This window comes from Stigmatopora argus, chromosome 2 (assembly GCF_051989625.1).
Source record: "Stigmatopora argus isolate UIUO_Sarg chromosome 2, RoL_Sarg_1.0, whole genome shotgun sequence".
NCBI classification, from domain to species: domain Eukaryota; kingdom Metazoa; phylum Chordata; class Actinopteri; order Syngnathiformes; family Syngnathidae; genus Stigmatopora; species Stigmatopora argus.
Window position 1 is genome coordinate 14,411,105 of NC_135388.1, and position 23,955 is coordinate 14,435,059.

The window sequence follows — 23,955 nt, forward strand, 5'->3', positions numbered from 1 at the left end:
AGAGGAAGCAAAAAGTATGAGGGCAGGGTAAAGAAGAATGATGTTGATGGAATAAGGAGAAAAACAGGCTTCTCAAGAGAGTGTGAACTGATGAAACAATGATATAGTGTCTTATAGGAGGATCTAATTTGACTACAGAGATACATTAAAATACAGAAAATAGCAAAGTGAATGACACAAATGGAAATGAACTGAGAAAGGCAGTTTACTTATTCATCAAGATAGTTTTGTTATTCGCCTCTTAGTCCTAATCTACATTTACTGTTTATAACAGCTTTTAGTTGTAGGTTCAAAAACAAATATGATTTAAATGTGGTGGTAATTTCAAAATAGGGCAGTTAGGGATTTACATTTTATTTTCAACATCTTTTATCATTTTTATTTGCTAAGCACTTTCAGTTGAATTTTTGTATGCGATATAATGTTTTCTAAAAATATAGTTTGATGGATTGATATAAAATGTCTACTTTCTAGGTTCACTAATCTTTTGCCTATGTAAATGTTTTGTTTTGTTTTTCTAGAAACAAAGTCGGTTTATTAGCTATGAACTTAGAAAAAAAACCTACATAAGGAGATTATACATACAGTTGGTTCTGTATGTCTGTTTGTATGCATGCTTGTATCCAAGATAATGCAAGAATGATTAAAGACATTTATATTATTATTTCTGGTAGCATCTATATTTTGGTACAAACATCTACTGAGTAGCATGGTTTTGTTCTGGTCCAGTGAAATAATGGAATCCTTTAAATATCTCAATATGAGGATCCATTATAGCATTATACACACTGTGGGCTATGATGAAAACAAGTGTAGTCTACAGGGATGGAGAGGCATGAGCAGGAAACATGAAACCTCATCACAACGCAGTGCAGTAGTGCAGCGCCACCGGAATCCCATCTTCAGGGCTCAGAACAAGTAATGGAAAAGATTGAGCCATTAAGGTGGAGTGAGTAAGAAAAAGTAACATACCTATGTTCCCTTTGGAAGTATTAGCCTTTCGATTGCTCACCTTAGATTCAACAGCACACATTGCCTAAATCTAATAAAGTCACAGTTCATGATTTGAATGGCAGCGAGCTCCCATGTGAAGATTTGAACAAAACAGTGTAACATAAAACTAGGTGTTTTTATTTAATATGATCTGTAAAGATTTTTTTTTTTAATTCATTAAAACAAAGTTCACTCTTTCTCCATCCACTTCTTTCAGATTTTTAGGAGCATCTCAAGTCTCCTTCCTGTGAAATGCCCAGCGTTTTTCCACTCCCAACTCCACTTTGCCTGTCACCCATGCCAACCTCCTAAGCGCCAAATCGGATCACCTCACCTGCAATACATCCTAATCAACTCAGAGTATAGGCTCCTCCAGTACTTGGATGAATTGCCAGATCACTCTTCTTCACCACGTGTAACTTTCCAACACTTCATCAGGCTGATCACCTGGCATGGTCTCTGCCTGGCTCTGATCTGCTCTCCTTGTCAACCTCCTGAAATCATCACCTGCCTCCCGTCCCTGACCTTGTGCTCTGCCTATGCATTTCTGGTAACCAACTGCTTTTCTGGTGCCGACCAATCCATCTGACCTCGACTGTCCTCCTGCGTGCTTCCATTCATTGCATCTGCCCTGCTGACTGCCCATCTGGCTTTGACCCCTCTGCTCCCAACTGCCTCTCTGCTCTGTACCTTGGTTGCTGTTTTTGCAATTAAGATTTGTAAAAACTGTTCATCATCACCCAATGCCAGGATTGGGTGCCAACACACCTGTTACAGTAAGTCTATTTGTCTTAATGTTTGTGTTCACGGTAACTTAAGAATGAATAAAGACATTATTATCAAACTTGCAGGATATGTTTGGAATATAGAATTGTGTGGGAGGAATGGTCTACATCCCAATGACCACCACATCGCAGGATCATCTCTACCGTTTTTCTGTTCGTGCCTTTTACGTTGTATACTTGTGACTGTGTCTGATCAACAACCTGTCGCTCTTCCCGAGGCGTTGCCCGTGCCTCGCCCCTCTTAGTGCCTTGGCCTTGGCCCCTGCTAAAGACTTCACGACTTTAAACCTCCCCTCCTATTCAATCCAAAATGTTTTTTAGTCTGTTGAATCATAGTATCAATTTGATTCTTTATTCTCTGTAGTATCCTTCAGAATTTTTGCCCATTATAAAGTAAATGTGAATTTGTGAGTGTGTACCTTTCATAGATGACACAAATATTTAAAAAAAATATTGTGATTAAAAAAGACCCCTTTTTTAATACACACTATTGAAGGCAAATGGTATCCAACGAACATTAACAGATGCGAGGGGGGGATGAAACCCCAGGGGAGACCCTGGTGTCTCAGTTTCACTGCAACAATAGCGCACATGTGCTTGGTATTGTTGCTATTGTTCACTCAAATATTGGGCATCAGCTGAGCCAAAAACCACATCACATCCTGTCTCCACACTATTGATCTTGAGTGGCAGGGCCTCAAGGTAATTTAACGAATGAGGAGTGTTCCACGGCAATACATTCGAGAGGGACGCCCATAAGTTTTACATTCGGCAGTTGGATCATTTGCACAGGGACATGCTGGTGATTCATTAAAATTCCACCAATCACATAACAGCATTTTGATTTGTTATGGTATGTTCACAAATAATATATTTCTGCTTTTTAAAACACATCCAAAGACACTGACACTTTCTTATATTTTAACTTTATATGAAATTAAAATTAGTTTTTAACCTTTACCTAAATTTAATGAAATAATTAAAATGATGAATCTACTTCAAAGTAACTTTTATATAGTCCCACTTTATGGAGTAGATTTAAGTGCTACATTATTGTTTTTATAGTTAGTCATTTATTTATTGAAGTTACTCTACATTTAAGGCTGAACTGTACCTCTCAGTGCATCACATCAATTCAAGCAATATGATGTATAATAATGTGCCAACAGGGAAGAAGCCGTGTTAGTAGTAAGTGAAATAAAATTAGCTTGGCTATTGACCAAACAAATCAATCTAAAAGAGTGGTGGGATGCCCTCTAGGCTCCTCTCTATTGTTGGGCATCTATAAGTGAGCCTAGCTTGGACTCAAACACCACACTTCCCACACATGCATGCACTTAAAGATCCCTGCACCCTAATTCTATAAACTATTTCCTGTATTGCACTAGTTTTCCAATATCTAAAAGGGTTTAAGAGTTTGTCTTGAGTAATTGGTAAATTGCAAGCCATTTGGGTACTTGTACTTAACAAAAATACTGACTCAGGTACAATACCTGAATTAAGTACCTCAGCAATGAAGCAGTATCATGGCAAAAATAAAAATAAAACAAATAAATAAAAACAAGCCATGCGACACACACAACATCCATGGATTAATAACATTTCCATCACAAGGGCCGAAGAAATATTTGGTGTACCATATGTCAGCAGTGATGTAGACTCTGAATTAATTGCATTTGATTTTCTGAAACACTTCTGGCATTTAAAAATGGCTGCTTATGGCAATTTTGTCTACTTCCTGGAAATATTGGCCTTTATTGACATTTTCCAAATGATTAAACAGCAGAAAAATGAAATTCATTTTATAAAATCAAATTCTTAAACATCTCTTCTGCCTTTGAAATTGGTCCAAAGGATATCATTTACTTCATCCCAACTACATTTGTTGTAAAGGAGCGATCGATACATTGATTGGTAGATCACTTTAAAAAGAAAAGTCATTCAAAACACGCATTGTCAGACTAATGCTGTGTGACTGAACCTATCCGCGCATTCTTTCATGTCTAAGTGAAAGCTTATTGTCAAACGGTATCAGGCACATTGATCTAAACCAGCACTGTCACTGTCCGCCTGCCACGGAACTGACACTTGAAAAGAGGGTGTTCAGATGTGCGCTGGACTGTAAGCGCTCTGACACAGGCCAAGATACACAACACATGCACGCAGACATACTCACACAGTTGGCTGCTGATAGTCTGGGTGTTCCAGAAGAGTAGCAGAATGAGAGTAAGATGTCTGAAGGGCAGAAACATGAAGAGAGACAGAAAAAGACATAAATGGAAGACAAATACCATTTTTTGTTGTATAAGCCTAGGCTAACAGAATTTACAGAGGACTCCAAAAGCTTAATAGCTATTACATTCTATTTATACAGAGTGGAATGGACGTTTGACTGCTTTATGTTCACATAATATGGGGGTTCCACACACTGATTCTAACGGGGAATATTGTACAATAGTAAAACAAAACAAAACCATCATTTTACAGAGATGATTGAACGGATGTATGTGATTTTATGTTTGCTGAAAACCCATTAAAATCAGGTCAATTTGTATTTGAAATTTGCCCAACATAACCCAGCCACAGTAACGCAAAAGCATTAAAAAAGGCGTGAAAAGCACTGAAATCTGTGGTAAATTCCACAATGGCGGATTCCTTCGGTGAACTAATGTGTGTGCACGTCAGATAAATGAACAGTGTTACAGCATAAATGTCTGGAATCGATTGAAAAGTTCACTAATAACAGGGCTCAATAGTTGAGTTAAGTTGATTTTAAATTCATGGTGGCATTTAGTGAAATGTCCTTTTAGGTTTTATGTTTCCAACCACTCAGACATTGACTATTAATTTAGTAGTGCCAAGTCTGTCTTGCACTGGCTAAGATGGAATTCTACATCTATTTTATGATAAAATTGCCTGTCTTGCTTATTGACCTTTTCATCTACCATCTTCTCTCGGGGATGGTAGCAGGCCCTTCACAAACACTTGTGGGACATTTTCCTCTTTCATTGCCTTGGTTTATTAAGAAATACAGCAGGTACATGAGCACTTGGCATACATTGCTCTCAATAGGAGTTGGACAAAGGAGAGCACCCAGTGGCAAATTCTCTTTGTTGCCAAGGTTGGCAAATTTAAAAAAAAAAAAAAGATATATATATATTTTTTAATGAACTCAATTTAACTCTTTATAGCAATGGCTAAAACTGGCGGCCCGAGAACCAGATTACAGTTTTTTGGGGCCATCATGACATCAAAAACTAAATGCAAGAAATCATTACAAACGTCAAATTGAATGATAGCTGGTTTTGGTAAATGGGAGACTAGTATATATATATTTTTTTTTAACATTGACCATTTAAACCAGAGGTCTCCAAACCGGTCCTCGAGGGCCGCTGTGGGTGCAGGTTTTTGTTCCAACCGATCCAACACAAACAGTTTAACCAATGAGGTTTCTGCTGAAAAAAGAAGCACCTGACTGCAATCCACTGATTGCACTTCTAGGATACCAGGTTTCCTCTTACAGGTTGGAACGAAAACCCGCAGTCACGGCGGTCCTTTCTGGAATAGTTTGGGGACCACTGATTTAAACAGTGGCAATCTGCAATTTTGGTGTTTGAGTAAGAAACCTGGTTTATGTACATGATTCGGCCACTCATGTTGATGAAGGGCCAGTTTTGGCATCCTGCCTTGAGTTTGACACGTGTGCGCTTATTGTCACGTGTTATGCTGTGTGCCCTTTAAGAACTTGTGCCATGTTGAGCAAGCCCCTTGTGTCCTGATTCATGCTTTTCTTCCCCACCTTTATCCCCAGCTTGACTGCTGGGTATAATGGACACAAAAGGTTTCTATATATATAATAAACACAGGGTGGTTGCAAATTTGTGAGATGAACCATTTCCGACTTACTATTTGTTGACTGGGCTAATTAAGAGAAAGGTTTTACAATAAATAATAGTTAACCTATTCCCTCCATTTTTTTAAACATTAAAACGTCAATTTGACACGTAACATAAAGAGGTTTTCCGTTTAATCCTCCTTGATTAAATGGTAAATCTCTGTCTCACACATCATTCAGAATTTCATTGGATATATTTCCAAACACTTCACATACAATCACATAAAATCGGTGACTTTTAAAAAATCCATATTTAACTATCAGCCAGCAAAGGTTAAAACACTTGTTGAATCATTGTGGAAAATCTAAAGAAAAATGAAAGGGCAAGATGACATTTTTAGTAATAGATTGTTTATTTGAACTCTTCATATTTTTCCACAATGAACAAAGCCTTTAGACAGTAGCAGTTTAAATAATCCATGTGGATTTCTCTCGTTTTCACAAGTTGCCTGTTGTAGCGTGGAACAATATACGGTGCAGTGCATTTTTTTAGGGAGGTGGGAGATGACACTGACAAACACGAAATGCTTGTTGCATTGACCAAAGCATTCTGGTGTAGGTGTATCTGCACCCTGAAGCGACACAGTGAGACTGTGGGGTTGAGCCATTACAAGAACTTGCCCTAATAAACTGGTAAAACCAAACAATGGATTGAAATAATCTATTGCAGATTCAAGAAATACAGCTCCATCTGGAAATGATAACAAAATCTGAGAAGCCTCGCTTTGTGCTCCTGTTGCTATGCTAGTATTTGCGGTGACTTCTGTTTTAGGCCTTAACAGTTGTTAACAGGAAATAGACTGGAAGAGGGGCCATGGCTTTAGAGTTCCTTCCATATGTAAGAACCAACTACTTGCTAACCTGAAGTTTACACATGGACAGACAGTTGCTGGGTCCGGGAAACACCGTTAGAGGGGACAGGACTCAACTGTGGCAGTAAAACCAAATATTTTCCAAAAGAAAGCTTTCCGTAAAACAAGTATATAGACAGAGTTTCAATTTAATTCATAGCTTTCAGTATACAGTATATTTAACAGCAAGAAAAGAGATGTTTAACTTTACATGGAAATAAAGCAGGTTGATGATTTAAAAAAATGCTTGATACTGCATGAGGATGGGGTACAAATAAATATAGAATATTCAATAAATAAGTTGACAAGGTGTTACAATTACCTTGGTAGTTATTTGGCCTCTATATTTCACCCTTTATTCTAAATTTAGGATACTTGCATTTAAATGAAAAGCGATGTTTCTAACAGCCTTCTGTGGGAGGAGATATTTTGAACAGCTTTTTAGAACTCTCTCTGGGTATTGATGCAAATGTCAGGCTTTCTTTATCTATCAAGAAAGCCAACAAAAAGTCCTCATTTTAAAATCCTAAAATACTTCCAATTTAAGACAATTCTGTAAACCTGTGGTTTTAAAACCTTTACCCCAAACGGCCTCCTGAAAATATACTTGGTGCTCCAATACCATCATTGTGACCGCCAATCAAACATCCTACAGTTTCAACACTGCCACGATGCATAAACACAAGAAGAAAAAAAATGCACTTAAATTACTAAAGAAACCTTGAGTGATTGATTAGACTTGATGATGAAATATATGTTACTTAGAAATGAAATGCAACTGAAGTGGGCTGTATAAATGTTTAAGTCACTGTAACATTCTGGTTAAACAATTGAGTATGTAATTCTTCATGTAATATTAGAGGGAGCCTATGTACCAGAAGTGGTACTTGTATGAAGAACTGTCAAGATAATTTCTCTGAGAAACAGTTGTGATTAACAATACTATTGTTTTCTTTTAATTCTCCTGCTGGCATAGCATTACAACACAGAAACACTGCGAGGTCACGAAAATAGAGATTTAGTGATGCAATCTACCAAAGTGTACTAGTACCAATCCCTGTCATCACCTGGATCAGATCATTGGTAAAATATGCACTATCCCACAACCACTACACACATATTTTGTGTATGTATCAGTAAGCGAGACCTCCAACAGAGAGCGAGTTTGTTTACAGAAAAGCAAAGCAACTGTACTTATATGGCACCTTCCACATAGTTACAAAGTGCTTTACATGTGTTCACATTCTCACCAACGTTCATACTGCAGCTGCCATACTGGGCACAATGAACCAATGAGAGCAGATGAGTGCAAATGGGCCAGATTAGAATCCGCTTGTTTTAGATCACAAAATGACCCATTCTACCACCTGAGCCAACGTGACGAGGGAAAGGAGAACAAGCAAACTCAAATGAATGAAGATATTTTTATCGCTCCGTAAAAAAAACAAATCGTCGAGCATTTTTTATATTGGATTGTAGTATAATAGAACTGTCATTGGCCATTTTTTTAAATTGGCCAATTAGTTAAGAAAGTAACTATGATGACAGGTTTACTAGTGTGACACTTGTAGAATCACTACTCTTCTCTACTCGAAAATAAGACACTGTCACCGAGGGAAATAAAATATAACAAATCAAACAATTTGCAGAATTTTAGTGTGAAAGCAACTGGTACAAAAAATGGAGACAAAATCACGGATTAAGCAGGAGAAAACAAACAGTAAATTAAATTTGAAATAGACACATGAACTGAAATACAATTTCACATGGTTAGTGATGCGGAATGGAATATAATATTCTTGCTGTTAAAAATCACATTATACAGTCCTCATTGAAACACACCAGGAGTTAAATAAATACTATATACAGTAAGCCACTGTTCCCTCTCTTGATGCATCTTGAAATCGTGGTAAAAAAACACATGCTAACAGCTGGGCTGTCTTTACTTTTGAGGAACGTTAGAAAAAGCACCTCTCATTATTTCATAGAGTGGCAAAAATTTGCCAAATTTTGAAAAAATAAATGTCTGTGTAAATATTTTAAGAAACCCTCAATGTGACTATACTACGGTATACCTAAATAGCCAAGACATCAAGTTTATAGCAGACAGAATTTCAGATGTCCTGATTCTAAGAGAATTCTAGTATGTGATGAGAAGGTGGACATTGATAAATAACAGGGACTGCAGAGGGGGAACCTCCTTTGGTCCTTTGTACAAAATGCACATTCTGGTGAACTGGGGTTTCATAAGCTCCACAGATAATGCACACTATATGTAGAGATAGTAAGGCAGTTTGATAATCACCGAGAAATATTTTCCTTATGGCTGTTTTTGTTTTGTTATGTTCTTTTGGGGGATGGGGCAGACTAAAAAGAGAAACACCACCATATGCATACTAACCTCTGTTCAAGAATATAGCTGCCCCGTAAAAAAATGAATGGCTCAGTGAAAATACCCTAATACTATAGTTATTTTGTGGTATTTGATTTTTGTGTTCTTGTTCTTGGTGGTTTTAGAGTTGTGTTGTAAATCAGCTAGTTGGCTCATCAAGCTTTCAAAAATTATTGTCTTGGATCCAGCTGAATCTCAGGGAAAAAAAATCTCAAAAGCACTCAAGCCACTTGGCAAATATGCAAAATAGGGGAGAAAAACAAAACACCAACAAAAACCCAAACTAAAGCAAACTCACAGAGTTTGACAGCTACTAAGGCAACGTTTGCCAAATACAATATAAGCCCATGTATATTGCAACACAACTATATATTAATTTAATAAAATACACAATATAGCTTTTGTACACAACAATTTGGCTCAATACACAGAAATAGTAATGAAATGAATAAAAATACGTATTTTTTGATGTTGACACATCTAAATTGAATACATTTATACATATAATGACAGTATGTATAGTGATAATGTGAAGGGACATTTTCTTTATTTTTTAACTTTTGTCATCAAAAAGAGAACCCATGTCCTTTGTCATTATGAGTTCTTGCTCCATCCTTGGCCTTAACGAAAGGACACTTTTTTTGCTAAGATTCTTCATTTTTCTTCCATTTTTTAAACAAAAAAACTATAAATATTTTGTTAATATTTGGACATAATACATGGAATCTTACAAGTTATCTATATAATCATATAGACTTTTTTTCACAGTGGATGAAAAATGCCCCTTTTTGTACAACTTGTGATTGCCTTATGGCATTGCCACACACATGGGGAATTCACTGCACACAAAGGACTGAAAGCTTATGACGTACATGTATACGACAATTACACAGGTGGTCCGTAGTGTGCCCATTTTGGGTGTGTAGTGCGTCAGTTCTTGTGCGTGTTGTGCAGGTGTAGAAGTGCAAGGACACCGGTCAGCATCATACATGTTTGAATAGAAGCATGAAGACAGACACTGCTGACACATGGCTAAGCATGGAGAGTGAAAAATATGGTTACATTGAAATTCTGGTTCAGTGGAGCAATAGTCCCCCATAATTCTAACCAGTTCGAAAAGATCACAATCTTTTGATCAAAGCCCTGATTACCAATCCCTTCAGGTTACCACACAAAATCCATCACGCTTAACATCTACATTAAAATCACCAAACGTAAAGTTGTTTTCTGTATTTTGGCCGGTTATTGTTCCAATAGAATCCATTCGTCACAGATTGTCATGTTAATGTCCTTTCTTTTTTTTTCCTCTCCATCGTCTGTGGCCATCACACATAAAACAAATGAACCTACAAATGTGTAGGTTTTATCAAAAGACTCCGAAAAACAAACTAATGAGCTGGTGGGCACTTGGATAATATCTTGCAAGCTGCCAGAGGCTCAACCCTCTGCTGTTTCTTGAAAATCCAAAACACAAATAACGCATAAATTCAGTAGATTTCCCGATGTCCCAGTGCATTTTGTTCTTAGTTGGGATTTTTTAACTGAACTGCTGCCAAATGATTCCTAACAAAAATTCTCATAGTCAGTTCAGTGTTGGTACTTTTGGATACCGTGTGAAAGTCTCCATCAAAACAGAAATGTTTGTATTACATTTGGTGACAGTTTTGGCTTGAGAGTTTTTGGATTTGATTTTTATTCCAAACGCAATATCTTGCTTTTGTTCTCTTTTCTTTTTTTCTTTTTTTGATCACTTCCTCAGTGTGGTTGTGGCCTCGCTTCCTCTGCAGTCCTGCAAAAGCTTGTCAATGTCTCTCACTACCTGGTCAGCATCCATTGCGTCACGACTCACATCAGGCTCCACCTGCTCCAGCACACACTCCATTTCTCCTCTGGTCTCTTGACTGATTCTAGAGCGGGCCTCAGCAAGTACCTTGGCCACCGGGTCTGATGGAGGCAACGGCGGATACACCCCGTGCTCCCTGTTTTGCTTGGTGGGTGAGAGGTATTGGCCATCGGGAGGTCCATAGTAGCCAGAGCAGCTGGCAAGAGGGGGCTTGCCTTCAGCGCCATCAGCTGGACTCTTAACTGAGGAGCATGTAGTAGAACAGCCCTTGACTGGACTGCCTGATGCCGAGGGAACCTCTTGGAGCAATGGGCTGAGGGCCCGTTTTGCCTTTAAATAAGGCTTGACATTTGCTATGAGGATGGTGTGATCACGGCGCTCCTTGCCAAATGTACAGAATGTTTTTTTGCCATTAGAGTTGACAGTCTCACAGTTCTCGGTCTCAGGCATACTCTCCATCCCTGCTGGCACAAACATGTTGTTGCGGTAATCAACTCCCTCTGCCTGGTTTCCTCCAGCAGGGAACTGCGGCATCCAGCAGCGGTCAGAATGACCCAGGACTCGGCACTCTTCTGTACAATTCAAACAGTCCTCATCTGCAAAGAAAAGGCGAAAAAGAGTTCATCACATAGTCCATTATTGTGACCTACAGAACAAAAACAAATACAGGCTACATTTATAAAAAGTTCCAGCAAGGAATATCACCAGACACTTTTTCAGCACACTTGGAAGGGGGTTACTGGCTACCATTTTTCAAAGCTCTGATCAAGGAGGTGGCAGTGTACACTATGCAGGCGTGATGGGCACAGAGCTAGAGAAAACAACAGTTGAAGTTTGGCAAAGGCACCGTACCGTTATCATAAATTCATGTCAATGGGCTTTGAAGCCCTCCCTTGACAGAAACTCGGTGCCAAATGGCTCACACCCTCCTCCCCCTTTATTTGGTGTGCGTGCGTATATTCTTTTCTTTCATCTCTATCAGACGGCTGCACACTTTGGCTGATTATGAGAGTGTTCATGCCTGTGTCAAATGAATCCAATAATAATATTAAAAAAAGAAAACAAAAAGGAATTTTTGTTTTTCTCCTCCTGGGCATCCAGTGAAAAATAGAATAAAAACAGATGGTGCCCCACAATTATTTTTGGGATGGGATAGAAAGTGAAAAAAGGGTTGCAAAACTTGAAAATAAACAAATGAATCCCTGTGTGGCCATGCAAAGATCAAATTGAGCATTTCAGTAATTGTTCCTTCATGTCGTGTAGCAACACGAACCAAAGGTTGACATTTTGATCTTACATTTTGAAAATCAATTTCATCTTCAGGATACACATTGTCATTCATGTAAATGAATGAATTTTACAAAACCATACAAAAATGCCTGTCTTAATGACTGATAATGGTAATTTCAACAGTAAATTTGCCCCCAAAATGGAGTAGAAGAAAAGTAGGTATGTCAGAGTAGTTCAGGACTTTTATGACCGTTGTATTCCAACAGTGAAGTGGAGTGACAAGAGTTTGGTGTTGAAGTGGGATTGTACTAGTATAGAGTATATGTGCTCGAGTGCCCTTGGTCAGCTTATCTTTGGTGTGTAGTGGCTCAGCGCTCTATATACTATAGTCCATGGAGACTTGTCTCCTCAGATGAAAAGATGGAATCAACACATTGCAAATGATTAAAAAAGCCAAAATGCTCTGGAAACGGAAGCTTGACATTTCGCATGTTAAAGCCATCATCTGAAGAGGAAACAAGGTGGGCTAAAAAGTAAAGGTCAGGGTAGCTTGAAAGCACTGTAAATGCTTCGGGCGGAACGGCCACTTCTGCAAATTATACAAATGTGTGTACATTTGTTTTTATTAACATTTAATTTCAGCAACAAGTGCATTACATATAGGATGTACACAGGAAGGGAACAGTCAACATTTATAGTTTCCATTACAATTGGTTTGTGAAACTGGTCAAATATAGGGATCATATTTTAGTCAGTTGTACACTGGAGTTTTAATGAAATGGACTAGTAATGTTCTAATTGTGATCCATTTTCTGTCCGGAACCTACTTTGATATTATATTAAATGTAAGGTCATTTAGACAAACAATAACTTGGAAAATAGGGCAGACAGGAAGATATTGATTCTTTACTTCAAATTGTAATTTAAAATTGTGTCATATCTGAACAATCTGTACAATTCACCCTGACCATTTCATTGTATATAGTTGAATGAGATTTCACACCAATAGATCTATCATTATCTGGAGAAAAATTGTAATTTGTCTGCTGAGTCAAACAAATCTCTTTTTTACAAATAAATAAAAATGTTCCTTTCTTTTTTCCCCTTTGAAAAAACATGCATTTACAAAAGCTTTTCAAAAATTCACATAATACGAAGAGGTTTTCCCTTCTGCCATTGATGCAAAATTACCAATTTCTACATGCATCTGGGCAGAGCGCAGTAGGTTTTGGACATCAAGAAGTGAATATCAAAGTATTTGTATATCAGTACTTGTCAAAAAATTTCCCAACCACACTTTCTTCCGGCATGGACCTGCCTCCCAAACCTCTTTGCTTTATTACCATCCCTCTGATTAATGTACCTCTGTCACGCACAACGCTTTTTGTGCAGGGAGGAAACAGCTATACACTGTTACAATAAGGTGAGCATGAGACTTACTGAAGGTCTTTTGTACAAATATTGAATATGCATTGAGAAGACAGTTGTATTGTAGCATATACCTATGTAGAATTTGGAAATAGTATTAAGTGTTAGTAATCTAGTACGCCAGATTGATTTTTCCATATGTCCGCTGTGAATATAGTATACAGATCAGTCTGGGAAAGATCCATTTTAGACTTATCATGGAAGGAAGCTTAAAAATATATGGCTGCTGATTGGACAATGGCTCTTCTTGTCACACTCATCACCCACCAAAACCACATGAAACCGCCGTAGTGGTCCCTGGAAAGCGTGAAAAAAAAGTTTCCCATGAAAAAAAAAATTTAAACGACGTGATTTGCTTCTCTTTTAATGAAAAAAATTAAATCTAGCCCAGGGAAAATTTGGCAAATTGACCTATCTACAAGAACTACTTTGCGTTCAGCCAGCATCAAGTTAGAAGATAGCTACCTGGTCACGACTGCAGCTATCCCCATTAAGCCATGCTATAATGCTTTGGGAAGGGCAAAAACATTGTTTACTGTCCTAAGGAAAGGGGAAAAAAGAGCTTTTGATGACAATCTTTGCTCATCTTTTAATGAGGAAATGTAGTGTATTTCCGACCGTACTTTAGAAATTGACCTATCTCTAAGAACTCACTTTGCACTCTGACATTGTATACAATCAGATAGTTGCTTCTTGAAATGAATGCTGAAGACGACATTATCATTGAGTGCGCTTTGTCAATGTTGACCTAGTTTTAAATGTTTTTGAAATAGGTTTGTGGGTTGGGGTTTCATCTTATGACACAGAATGACTTCTGAATCTTAAGGTGAGTATTTGGATTGGATTGGATAACTTTATTCATCACGTATTCGGGAAATTTCGTCCTACTCCTGCCCGCCTGAGAGAAACTTTTCCCGGCCACGCTCCTGCCGAGGCCCCAACGCTATTTTTTTGCCATACCATGATTGAATTGTCAATATAGATATAATAAAGTATAATAAATAAATGTTTGTTTTCCAGGCCATACAAGTGCTTGATTGCTGATACCAACAAACTGTATGCTATCTTTGTCCCCTCCCCTCCTATATTCCTGGATACTGCATATACAGGTTAACTGAAGGAATGGCAGCTGACAAATTGTTGAGTGCATCTGTGGCAGACCACAAACGCACCTGCCGACCTGAGGGAGCCTACTATGCGTGTGCATGGTTTTCTATATCTGTGTGTTATTGTCTTTTTAATCTCTGCAACTACTGCTGGTCAGCCCATCTGATGCCGCTAGAACTCCATATAACCCATCCTACCAATCATTTGACAAAATATTTAAATTGCACATATGCGAAAGTAAAACAACAACAAAAAAAGTAGCAACAATGGTACGAGGTCTCAGTTCAACAGTTGATGAAATAAGGATATTTTTGTCAAGTGTTGTTTAGTGTAATGGCAATCTAATGTAGTGTTTCTGAATAGAAATGATAATGTCACGGTCAATAAACACAAATTTTACTGAGTAAATTAGACGATAAAATAGTCAAGTAATAAATAGTTCCGGTTAATTTATCGTGACATTACTTTTTAAAGGACTAAAAAAGGTTGTTACAGTAGTGTGTGTAATGAAAGAGGAAAAATTACTGGATAAAAATGTACAATTCTTGATCTTTAGGAAGGTGGTCAAGTACTAAGAGATTTGGGCTATGGGCGGCTTAGCAGAAAATTAGGAAGAAAGGGATTTTAAAAAAAATCATCGTAATAGCTTTCATCACAGTGGGAGGCAAGAGAATGGGAATGCATAGCAGAAAATGCTTGTCAGGAGCGGTAGGGGAGCTTGGTAGTTGGTGATACTGAAACTTAACCAAGGACATATATTTCAGGATCAAACATGTCCTCTCATCAGGCATTCCGTCACAAACCACAGGGCCTTCCATCAGCTAATGCCCGGCTAAGTTGTTCAAAGAACACCCTGAGGAGAGAACATTTATGGGAAACAGAGCCGGGGATACAAACTCAGGAGGAACGGGACAGGGAGTGTGAGCTCTTGTTGTAACAAAAACAAACAGACAAAAGTCTGAACAATGATGACCAAGCATTGCGATCTGCTGGGGGTGGCGTGAAAGGTCTGTTTGTTTTAGAACTGGGGAAGCGCTGGGCTTCTTGCCATGCCAAAGCTCGTTTCATTTTGCACCAACCACAAATGACAGTCTTAAAAAGCAAGATCAGTACTATATGTGATCAGTGCATGTGCAACGGTCTGTCATTTTGGACGTCAAATTACTGTAAATACAATGGGACAAAATCGTGTTACCTACATGAAGATGCTGCGCAAAAAAATAACAAAAATCCTACAAGACTGTGGTATAAAAATGATGAACAATACTTGATAACATATGGAAAGTCTTTTTTCAGTTAACAAAAAACAAAAGTTTTTAGTCATCATTGTTTGTTTTGCTTATAAATTATGTTATTTTTACTCATGTTTGAGTTAATTTATGAACCCTGTTGCAGCAGTAGTTGCTCTTGCGTTAATTAAGAAATGATATCGTAATGACAGTGGAATAGAAAAGATTGTGTACAGCACTGATTTGAGTAATAATTTGAATTAGCTATACTGGAGCACCCCTCCTACATCCTTATTTGAAGGCCTCAAGATTTCAGTTTAAATACTTAACTTTGCACAACAGCACATTTCTAGCATGTCGGTCTATAACTAATCACTGGCAAGTGTTGTGAATAACTGGCCAGTTTTATTCAGCAAATGTAGATAATTACCACAGCTATTGAGCTATCCTTTCACCTGCAACTACGTCAACGTAGTGATTAAATGGAAATAAAAAGATGACGCTTGAGTCTGAATTTTTTGGGGATAAAAATGTATCTGCGGCCAAGATGTTAAATATCTGATAACCTTCGGTCTTGCTGCCTATCATTAAAGGTTATGTATAAAAAAGTGGTAATCAGGGCAGGAAAAAGAGTTTAAGACTGAATGGTGATGGAAACAGGAATCACTACTCATCAATCATTACTTCCAAGTTGCTTTAATAAAATTTTATAGGATTTTTTTTAAGAAAAAGGGACCCACATCAACTTTGCCATTGTCTATCAGTAGAATATAGGTATATTCTAAATATAAACTTGAAAACTAGAACCACGATGAAAAACATGGACAATATATCTCTTAAAATGTTGAAAATCCACAGGGGATAGATTTATATTGACTTCATCCAGAGCCAAGTTAAGAAAAATGCTGGGTTAAGCAAGGCTGTTGCATCAGTCGATTCCATAGAAGGTTTTAAGCCAAGAGATAGAAAAAGGCAGTTGCTCTTCACATCTCCCCAGGCTATAGCTCACTTTTCAACTCATTTCCTCACTCCGTGAGTGTTTTAATGATGGCACAATTTCAGTTTAGCGGCCACAGGCAAACTACTAACTAAATTATAGATACCTGTAAGGACCCAAAGTTTCTCCTGGCACAGCTACCAAATATTAGAAAACTATCCAAGGTTTACTTTAACTTTGGTACACCGTCATCATGCAAATAAATCAGTTTTATGTTCACTGGTATCTTTTAAGTGGTGCAGTCATAACTGTTGTTGGAGTATAGATCTGATCATTTGAATTAAAAATGAATTTCAGTAAATGCTTACATTCCTAGCTGTTATGGTTTTGAGTTTTTACACGTCTTTTCTGCATGTATCTCAGCCGGCCCTACCTTTGTCATTGGCCTGGATAAATGTAAATATTAATCATTGGCCTGGATAAATGTAAATATTAAAGCTGAAGAAAAAAAACAAAAACAGGTTCATGTTTATAAAAATTAACAAAAGGCTGTAGATTAATAGTAACTTGTGAATTTGGCACGGGAAGAGAGAGACATGGGAGTAGCACTAAGGATGGCAACAAGGGGAAAAGAAGGGGACTTATTAAAATATAAGGCGAGAAGTGTGCTAAATCAGTAGCTAATCCGTTGCTTCCTCTAAACCTGTGTAATTAGGACATAGGGGATTGCACTATGACAAGGGATGTATTTTTGCTCTTTTTTCCCTTTTTGTGTAATATTCATTCATGTTACCAGTTTATGGCAGATTGTCTTCATAATATAGTTCATGAGCAAATAAGTTTTTTTGGATGACCACTCTTAATGATTTACTAATGTTTTAAGATGGATATCTGTATTACAGATGACTGCACTTTGTCCTGGCTTGTCATCCACTGGGCTGCGTTCCACACCCAGTGTATGAGATTGTGATGGGTATGGAGACACCAAGGCATAGCACAGAGTAAACCCAGAACAACCCAGCTGTCATATCGCATGTATATTGTTTACATAAGGAATTGCATCTGTCAATTTTCTCTAATAAAAATCATGTTTTGAAGCACAATTCTTGACATCAGGCCATTGTAATGAGAAGCATGAAAGAAAAATAAAGGTCTTAGCCCCCTGGAACCATTTTCATCTCATGAATGGCCCATTTGTTTTTGTAACAAGCATGTGTTTGTTATTAGAGGATGAAGGCTGCCCTCTATAAATAGTTGCCTACAGGCAACAATAATTCCACACTGCCCTTTACCGGCCAATTCCCAACCTCCAGAAGGCTGCCTTATTCGTAACTAAAATTTCGCAATTAATCACTATGATGCAAAAATACTAAATCGGGCTCAGAGGATCAACAGATAAATAATCCCTGCAACATAGCTACTAAGTTTGAAGAAGATCAGTCCACGAATGACGGAGGAGTAAGAATACAAAGTTAGTGTCCGCAAGAAAAACAACAATAATGTGAGGGCCCACTTGACACGTCTTCAAGCTGTAAAAAAATAAGTAAAAATATCCCATTTAATACCAACCAAATTAAGTCCCCAGTTTCCCCATTTTCTCTCAGAAGAATAATGAGACACAAGCCCTTTTTACAAACCACTATTGTATAGCCAATTCCATCACTTGGTCCAAAGCAACAACATGGCCGGAATTTTTGTATGGTTTTGTAAAATGCATTCATTCACCTTCCGTGTCAGTCAGCCGTAGGCCACACAGAGAAATAGACAACCATTCACACTCAGAATTATAAAACTATTGAGTGGGAATCGATCCCACGCTTGCCCGCACCGAAGTCAGGCAAGTGAACCACTACACCATCAGGTGGTTCCAATATTAATCAAACACATTTTATTATAACAATGTTATATTAAAATTAAACTAATAAATAATCAATTCATAAAAATGACCGCTAAGTATCCTTATATGATTTGTGATGCTTTAAAGATACAGCAAGTGGTTTTATTGAATGACATAGTACCAGCAAAGTATCGATAGTTTGGTAATGTGCTGCCATGTTTCACAAGGCCTTATGCCACCACAAAAAGTGCACTGTGTTGAACAAAAATTAACATGCGGTCAGTAATATGAATATATTTTACACCACATAAGCACACATAATTATTTTAGTCTTTAACAGATGACACTCAAAAGGATAGAAAAATATGAACAGAGCATGAAATAGGAAACTGTAAACCACATACGTATGTCCGAGCTTTTATTAAGACCATCCATCTAAGTGAAGCTATACCAGACACTATGCAATCTTGTCATATTGAAAAATTTTAATCATTTTCTTTTATACTTGTTCACTGTCTGTCTCTCTGGTTGTCACTCTCTTTTGAACAAAAGGATTTGAACAATTCTGGGTGCCATTGGTTTGTAGAAATAATCATTCCCATGTGTACTGCTTAAGCAGGATTAGTTTCATATTGTCAGTCTCAAAATAATTATTGTAACTAAACCCCAAAAACATGTAGTACATTATACACTGGACATATGACAACATTACAAGGAAATCAAGAAACTCTATTAATCAATTTAGGGAGTTAAGAACAATGAATTAAGAAGAGTAACAATGAAACAAGCATTTTGTGGCTAACTACACAAAAATATGCTTAGAATATATTTATACTGTTACGCCAGATTGGCTAAGATGTTTGATGACCCTGTGGCAATTGTGGAATTCAAATCTATTTGATTCTATAATGGAGCCTCTAAATTTATTGATTTCCCCTGTCTTTATTTTAAATATGTGTAGAAATCGTTTTTGTTGGTTTGTTGGTTTTGTTTCTTTGATGTGGTAATAAATATATCATGTATCTATAAATTTGTAAGGAATAAGGTACAATAATTAAATCAAAATTGCTCAGAAAAGGGCTATGACAAGAATGCCTGCTACGCAGTTACAAGAACATAAGGGCAGCCAATGTTTTTAACAGGTAACCTGGCCATTTTAAGAAGGTCACTTTAGTTGAGAAATGCTCCATTCTTATTACAAGAGTCTTTTTTTTAGTTTCATATTGCATTTCAAGCCGCCTGACCAGGGGTAGCCAAGTCCGGTCCTCAAGAGACCCTATTCAGTCTGTTTTCCATGTCTCCCTCCACCAACGATCGGTATGAAGCTTCTACACAGCTTGCTGATGAGTTGATCATTTGATTCATTTGTGGTAGAGGAGGGAGATATGGAAAACAGACTGGATAGGGGCTCACGAGGACCTGACTTGGCCACCCCTGGTGTAGAGGTTCACTCGCCTGACTTCGGTGCGGGCAAGCAAAGGGCTCGATTCCCGTTGGTGGCGGCATGATTGTCAGTGCAAATGGTCGTCTGTCTCTCTGTGTGACCTATGGCTGACTGGCGAACAGTCGAGGATGTAGTGTGCCTTTCGCCCGAAGTCAGCTGGGATGCGCTCCAGCAACCCCCGCTACCCTTACGAAGATCTGCGGTACGGAAAATGAATGAATGAATATTGCATTACATTTTTTACACTTAATGTACAGCAGGGGAGTATGTAGACCTGGCAAGTAAATGATAAATCCCATTATAAAACACACTTTAGACTAGACAACACAGCATGACCTGCTGCACAAACCCATAAAGTATATAATAAACATTCAGCACATATCCCCATGAGACTACCACCTATATGAAAACAGTAGTCCAGTAGGTTGGCATTTGATCTTTTGTGCCAATTACCAGCAATGTACTGTAGGTCCTTGAATGATATTGTGTGAATTACAACTGAGGTTAAGTGAAAAGGTGGGGAGAGGTAGTTCGAGTCAATCTTGGCTTTCTCAACCCTGGGGCCTAACACATTTAGAGAGCTAACTGACATACTTTGGATGTATTAGCCACAGTGAACCCTGCCAACCTGTCTTCTCCTGCTCCTCCTCCTTCACCATCTGTCTATCACTGCACTCTCTGCTCTCTAAAGGACTGCGGAACATGCCTAATGTTTTAGAAACATTGATTTAGGATTGACATTCTGCTGTACAACAGCCAAATTGGTGTTTGCAGTCTAGACACAGGTTGCTTATATTTCTGCATAGATAAACACTTACACGCACTCCTCTGTGTGATTTGATTAAATGAAATCATCAGAAATACAATAACGGTCTATTAGTCTACCCACGCAGGGGTGCAGTGGGGCGGGGGGTTACTCAATCATTCTAAAAAGAAATGTATTTTCTATCTCCATATCTAATTCCTACTTTCTTTGCATCTCCCATCTTGTTTTCCCCAGGAGACCGGTGGATTTAAAAAAACACAGGGTTCAAGTCTTGGCTGCTGTGATAAAAATTGAAAATAATATAGTACAGCATAATAAATCTATCTATCTAGTGAAAAGAAATACTAACGGCTAGCTGACCATTTTCTTTGATAAATTGATGCATCAAATTTCAAGGTGACAAAAACAAAGCAACTTCTTTTTATGACACATATTTCTATGTGGTGGTTTAAGATTAGGGTCAAAGATTATAAAGCTTACATAAAATAAGAATGGGATTATAAGAGATCAGTGATGTAAAATTGCAGATGACATCAGCAGTGGTGAAAGCACACCTGGATTTTGAATCATAACATGTCAGCTGAATGTCCTGCTGGACAGTCAAAGCATCAGGGTTGGAAACGATCAAACAATCTATTCTTGGCAAGAGAAAGTGTAATCAATATTTGGGAAGGACATCCAATATTCCTGAGAGGGACTCAACTGTAGATGCAGTAAATCTATTAGATTTGGGATTAATAAACTGTAGTAGGGTCTCTCAAAAACACAACAATACACAGCAAACACACAACAATCACAATTCTGAAAGATGGACAACCAAGGCTAGTAGCACAAAAATACATGATAAGACCTAATAATATTCTCTGTCGTGAGATCAAGTAGGAATAAAATAAATGTACATACGAATTTAGGTGAATTTCAGTCATGAAGTCCTTAAAAGGTATGCTGCCATTTGTGCGCCATCCTGCTTTTGTAGTATTTTTTGACAATGTTATGCTACCAAACCAACGTTTATTTAGTCTGATAGTTTGACGTGAGGTATTAAAAAAACATTTTTATTGTTTGTTTTTTTGCAGGGTTATCCACCAATGCTTGTTTGCATCTGGTGTTTGTTTGTTTTTTCATTCATAAAGTTCGGATGACCATTTATAGCAACGAGGCATCGGATACATATCGGGATTATGTACACAAACGAAAATGGCCCTGGTCAGATTTGAAAATATCGGATTTGGACAGTTCTTATACATACACACACACTCATGTACTACATACAGTATATATGCATACCCTATGTAAGTCTCTATGTACACATTTATAGTAATTGTAGCTGTTCACAGTGCTTAGTGATTCTCTTACTTGATACTGTATATACTGTATATCGTTAATTGTGGTGTAATCCAACCACTAAACAGCAAATTCCCATCACTGTGCATACTAATTAAATGTATGTTCAGTTTACTTTTTACTAACATACAACCACAAAAAGTAATGCTACCACAGACATTTGTGAAGCCCTCAGCTATGTGCTCAAACTCTATCTCATCCTCCTGATCACCCTGAACAGCATTATCACAATCCAGGGAACTAGATTATCCCTCAATTGAACTTCATCCCAGTTGATCCCCACTTGGGATCTGATAAGAGGGAGTTGCACCACACCCAGATTTTCTACTTGTTAATCAAGATATATTTTGATCACCTTCAAGGCCAGATGGACAGCTGCATCCAAAACATCACAACAAAAGATGCTTTCAAAGAACCAGTACATAATGCAACAACAGAATTCTAAGAAACATTGGATATGAGTTTCAGGACTACCATTTACATTTTACACGCTGTCAAGTCGCCACTCACATTGTTGTATTGGGTGTGTCCTCTATCTTTTTTTTTAATGCCACACTGCTATTTTTTTGTTTTTAACACACCCTTCAATAATTGGCCCAATTGCACTGTCTTAAGAGTGTGTATATCATTATGGCAAGGTAGTGTTGATTCTCTGAGAATCTACTGCACCTACTGCTGCACTTTTTTTTTTTTTTTACATGTATCACTAAAAATACACTGAAAACACATTGGACCAATATTATTTTGATCACTACTGTCGATGCCAATAGGTTAGGACTTCGACAGTAGAGGATATGCAAGCTTTTCTCACAGACCTTCGACTGTATAGCACACTGGGTTTTTTTTTTTATTAGAAAAGACAAACTAAATAGAGTATAGTAATTTGGTTGTATTTATTTAATTATGCTGTATGGCATCTTTTATACACAGTGCTGCATTTAATTATAATAAAAATGATGTATAACATTTTACAGGTGGCACGGTGAAAGAGTGCTACGCACATCCCCCACACAGTTTTGAGATCGAGGGTTAACTCCCAGGTGAGTTCCGACCTTCCTGTGTGGACGTGCATGTTCTACCCGTGCCTCCGTGGAATTACTCGGAGTACTCCAGCTTCTTCCCACATCCCAAATATGTGCATGGCAAGCTGGTTCAACACTTTAAATTGTCCCAAGGTATGGAGCATGAATATTTGTTTGTCTGGTAACTAAATCAAGGTGTCCCCAGTCTACTGCAAATAGTTGTGAGGATAATGAATGAATGACTGAACATTTTAATGCAATATTTACATTGGGGAATAAAAACTTATTTTACTTAAATACACTTGATTATTGATTGTACACAGGTATGTATTTGTGATGACTGTGTTGCTTTGAGTATGGAAGTGTGCATACAATGTGTGTGAATCAAAGCGTATCGAAGAGCACTTAACATGTGGGATATGTTAATAGCTGTGCAGCCAGCCTCTGAAATCAAAATAATAGATCTGAGTTGTGGTTTGAGGTTGGATGAGAGGTCAGCTATAATTGGCTGTTGGTAATTACAGAGGCATCTTAAGATAGCAAACATGTCCAAGGGGTTTAGGTGACCTATTTTATAACCACAGAGATTAGTGAAATGTACAAATCATAGTAATACAAAATAAAAGTATCCTCCATTAATATGGAAACACCAATTAAATCAACACAATTCATCCCAAATCTGAACCTATTGCACCTTGCCATGCAATATGTTTGTGGACAATTTATTGATTGGGTTAAAACTACTTTTTTTTAGCCCATGAAGGATTATACGGCATCAACACCTTGCTCCTACCCCTCTTTATTCAAATTTTCACACTTGACACTCCCTTCAACATTTGCCATGAGCAGTGA

The 23,955-nt window shown here is 37.7% G+C and overlaps 1 protein-coding gene across 1 annotated transcript in view; it reads right to left on the minus strand.

Annotated features, from left to right (window-relative positions):
- Nucleotides 1-6,007: 6,007 nt before the first annotated feature.
- The window catches only part of LOC144066863 (protocadherin-17-like), a 42,264-nt gene continuing 24,316 nt past the window's right edge, over nt 6,008-23,955 (minus strand). The window contains exon 5 of the mRNA XM_077590255.1: nt 6,008-11,355. Within this exon, the coding sequence (XP_077446381.1) occupies nt 10,664-11,355 (692 nt within the window). The 3' untranslated portion in view covers nt 6,008-10,663. The remainder of the gene's footprint in view (nt 11,356-23,955) is intronic.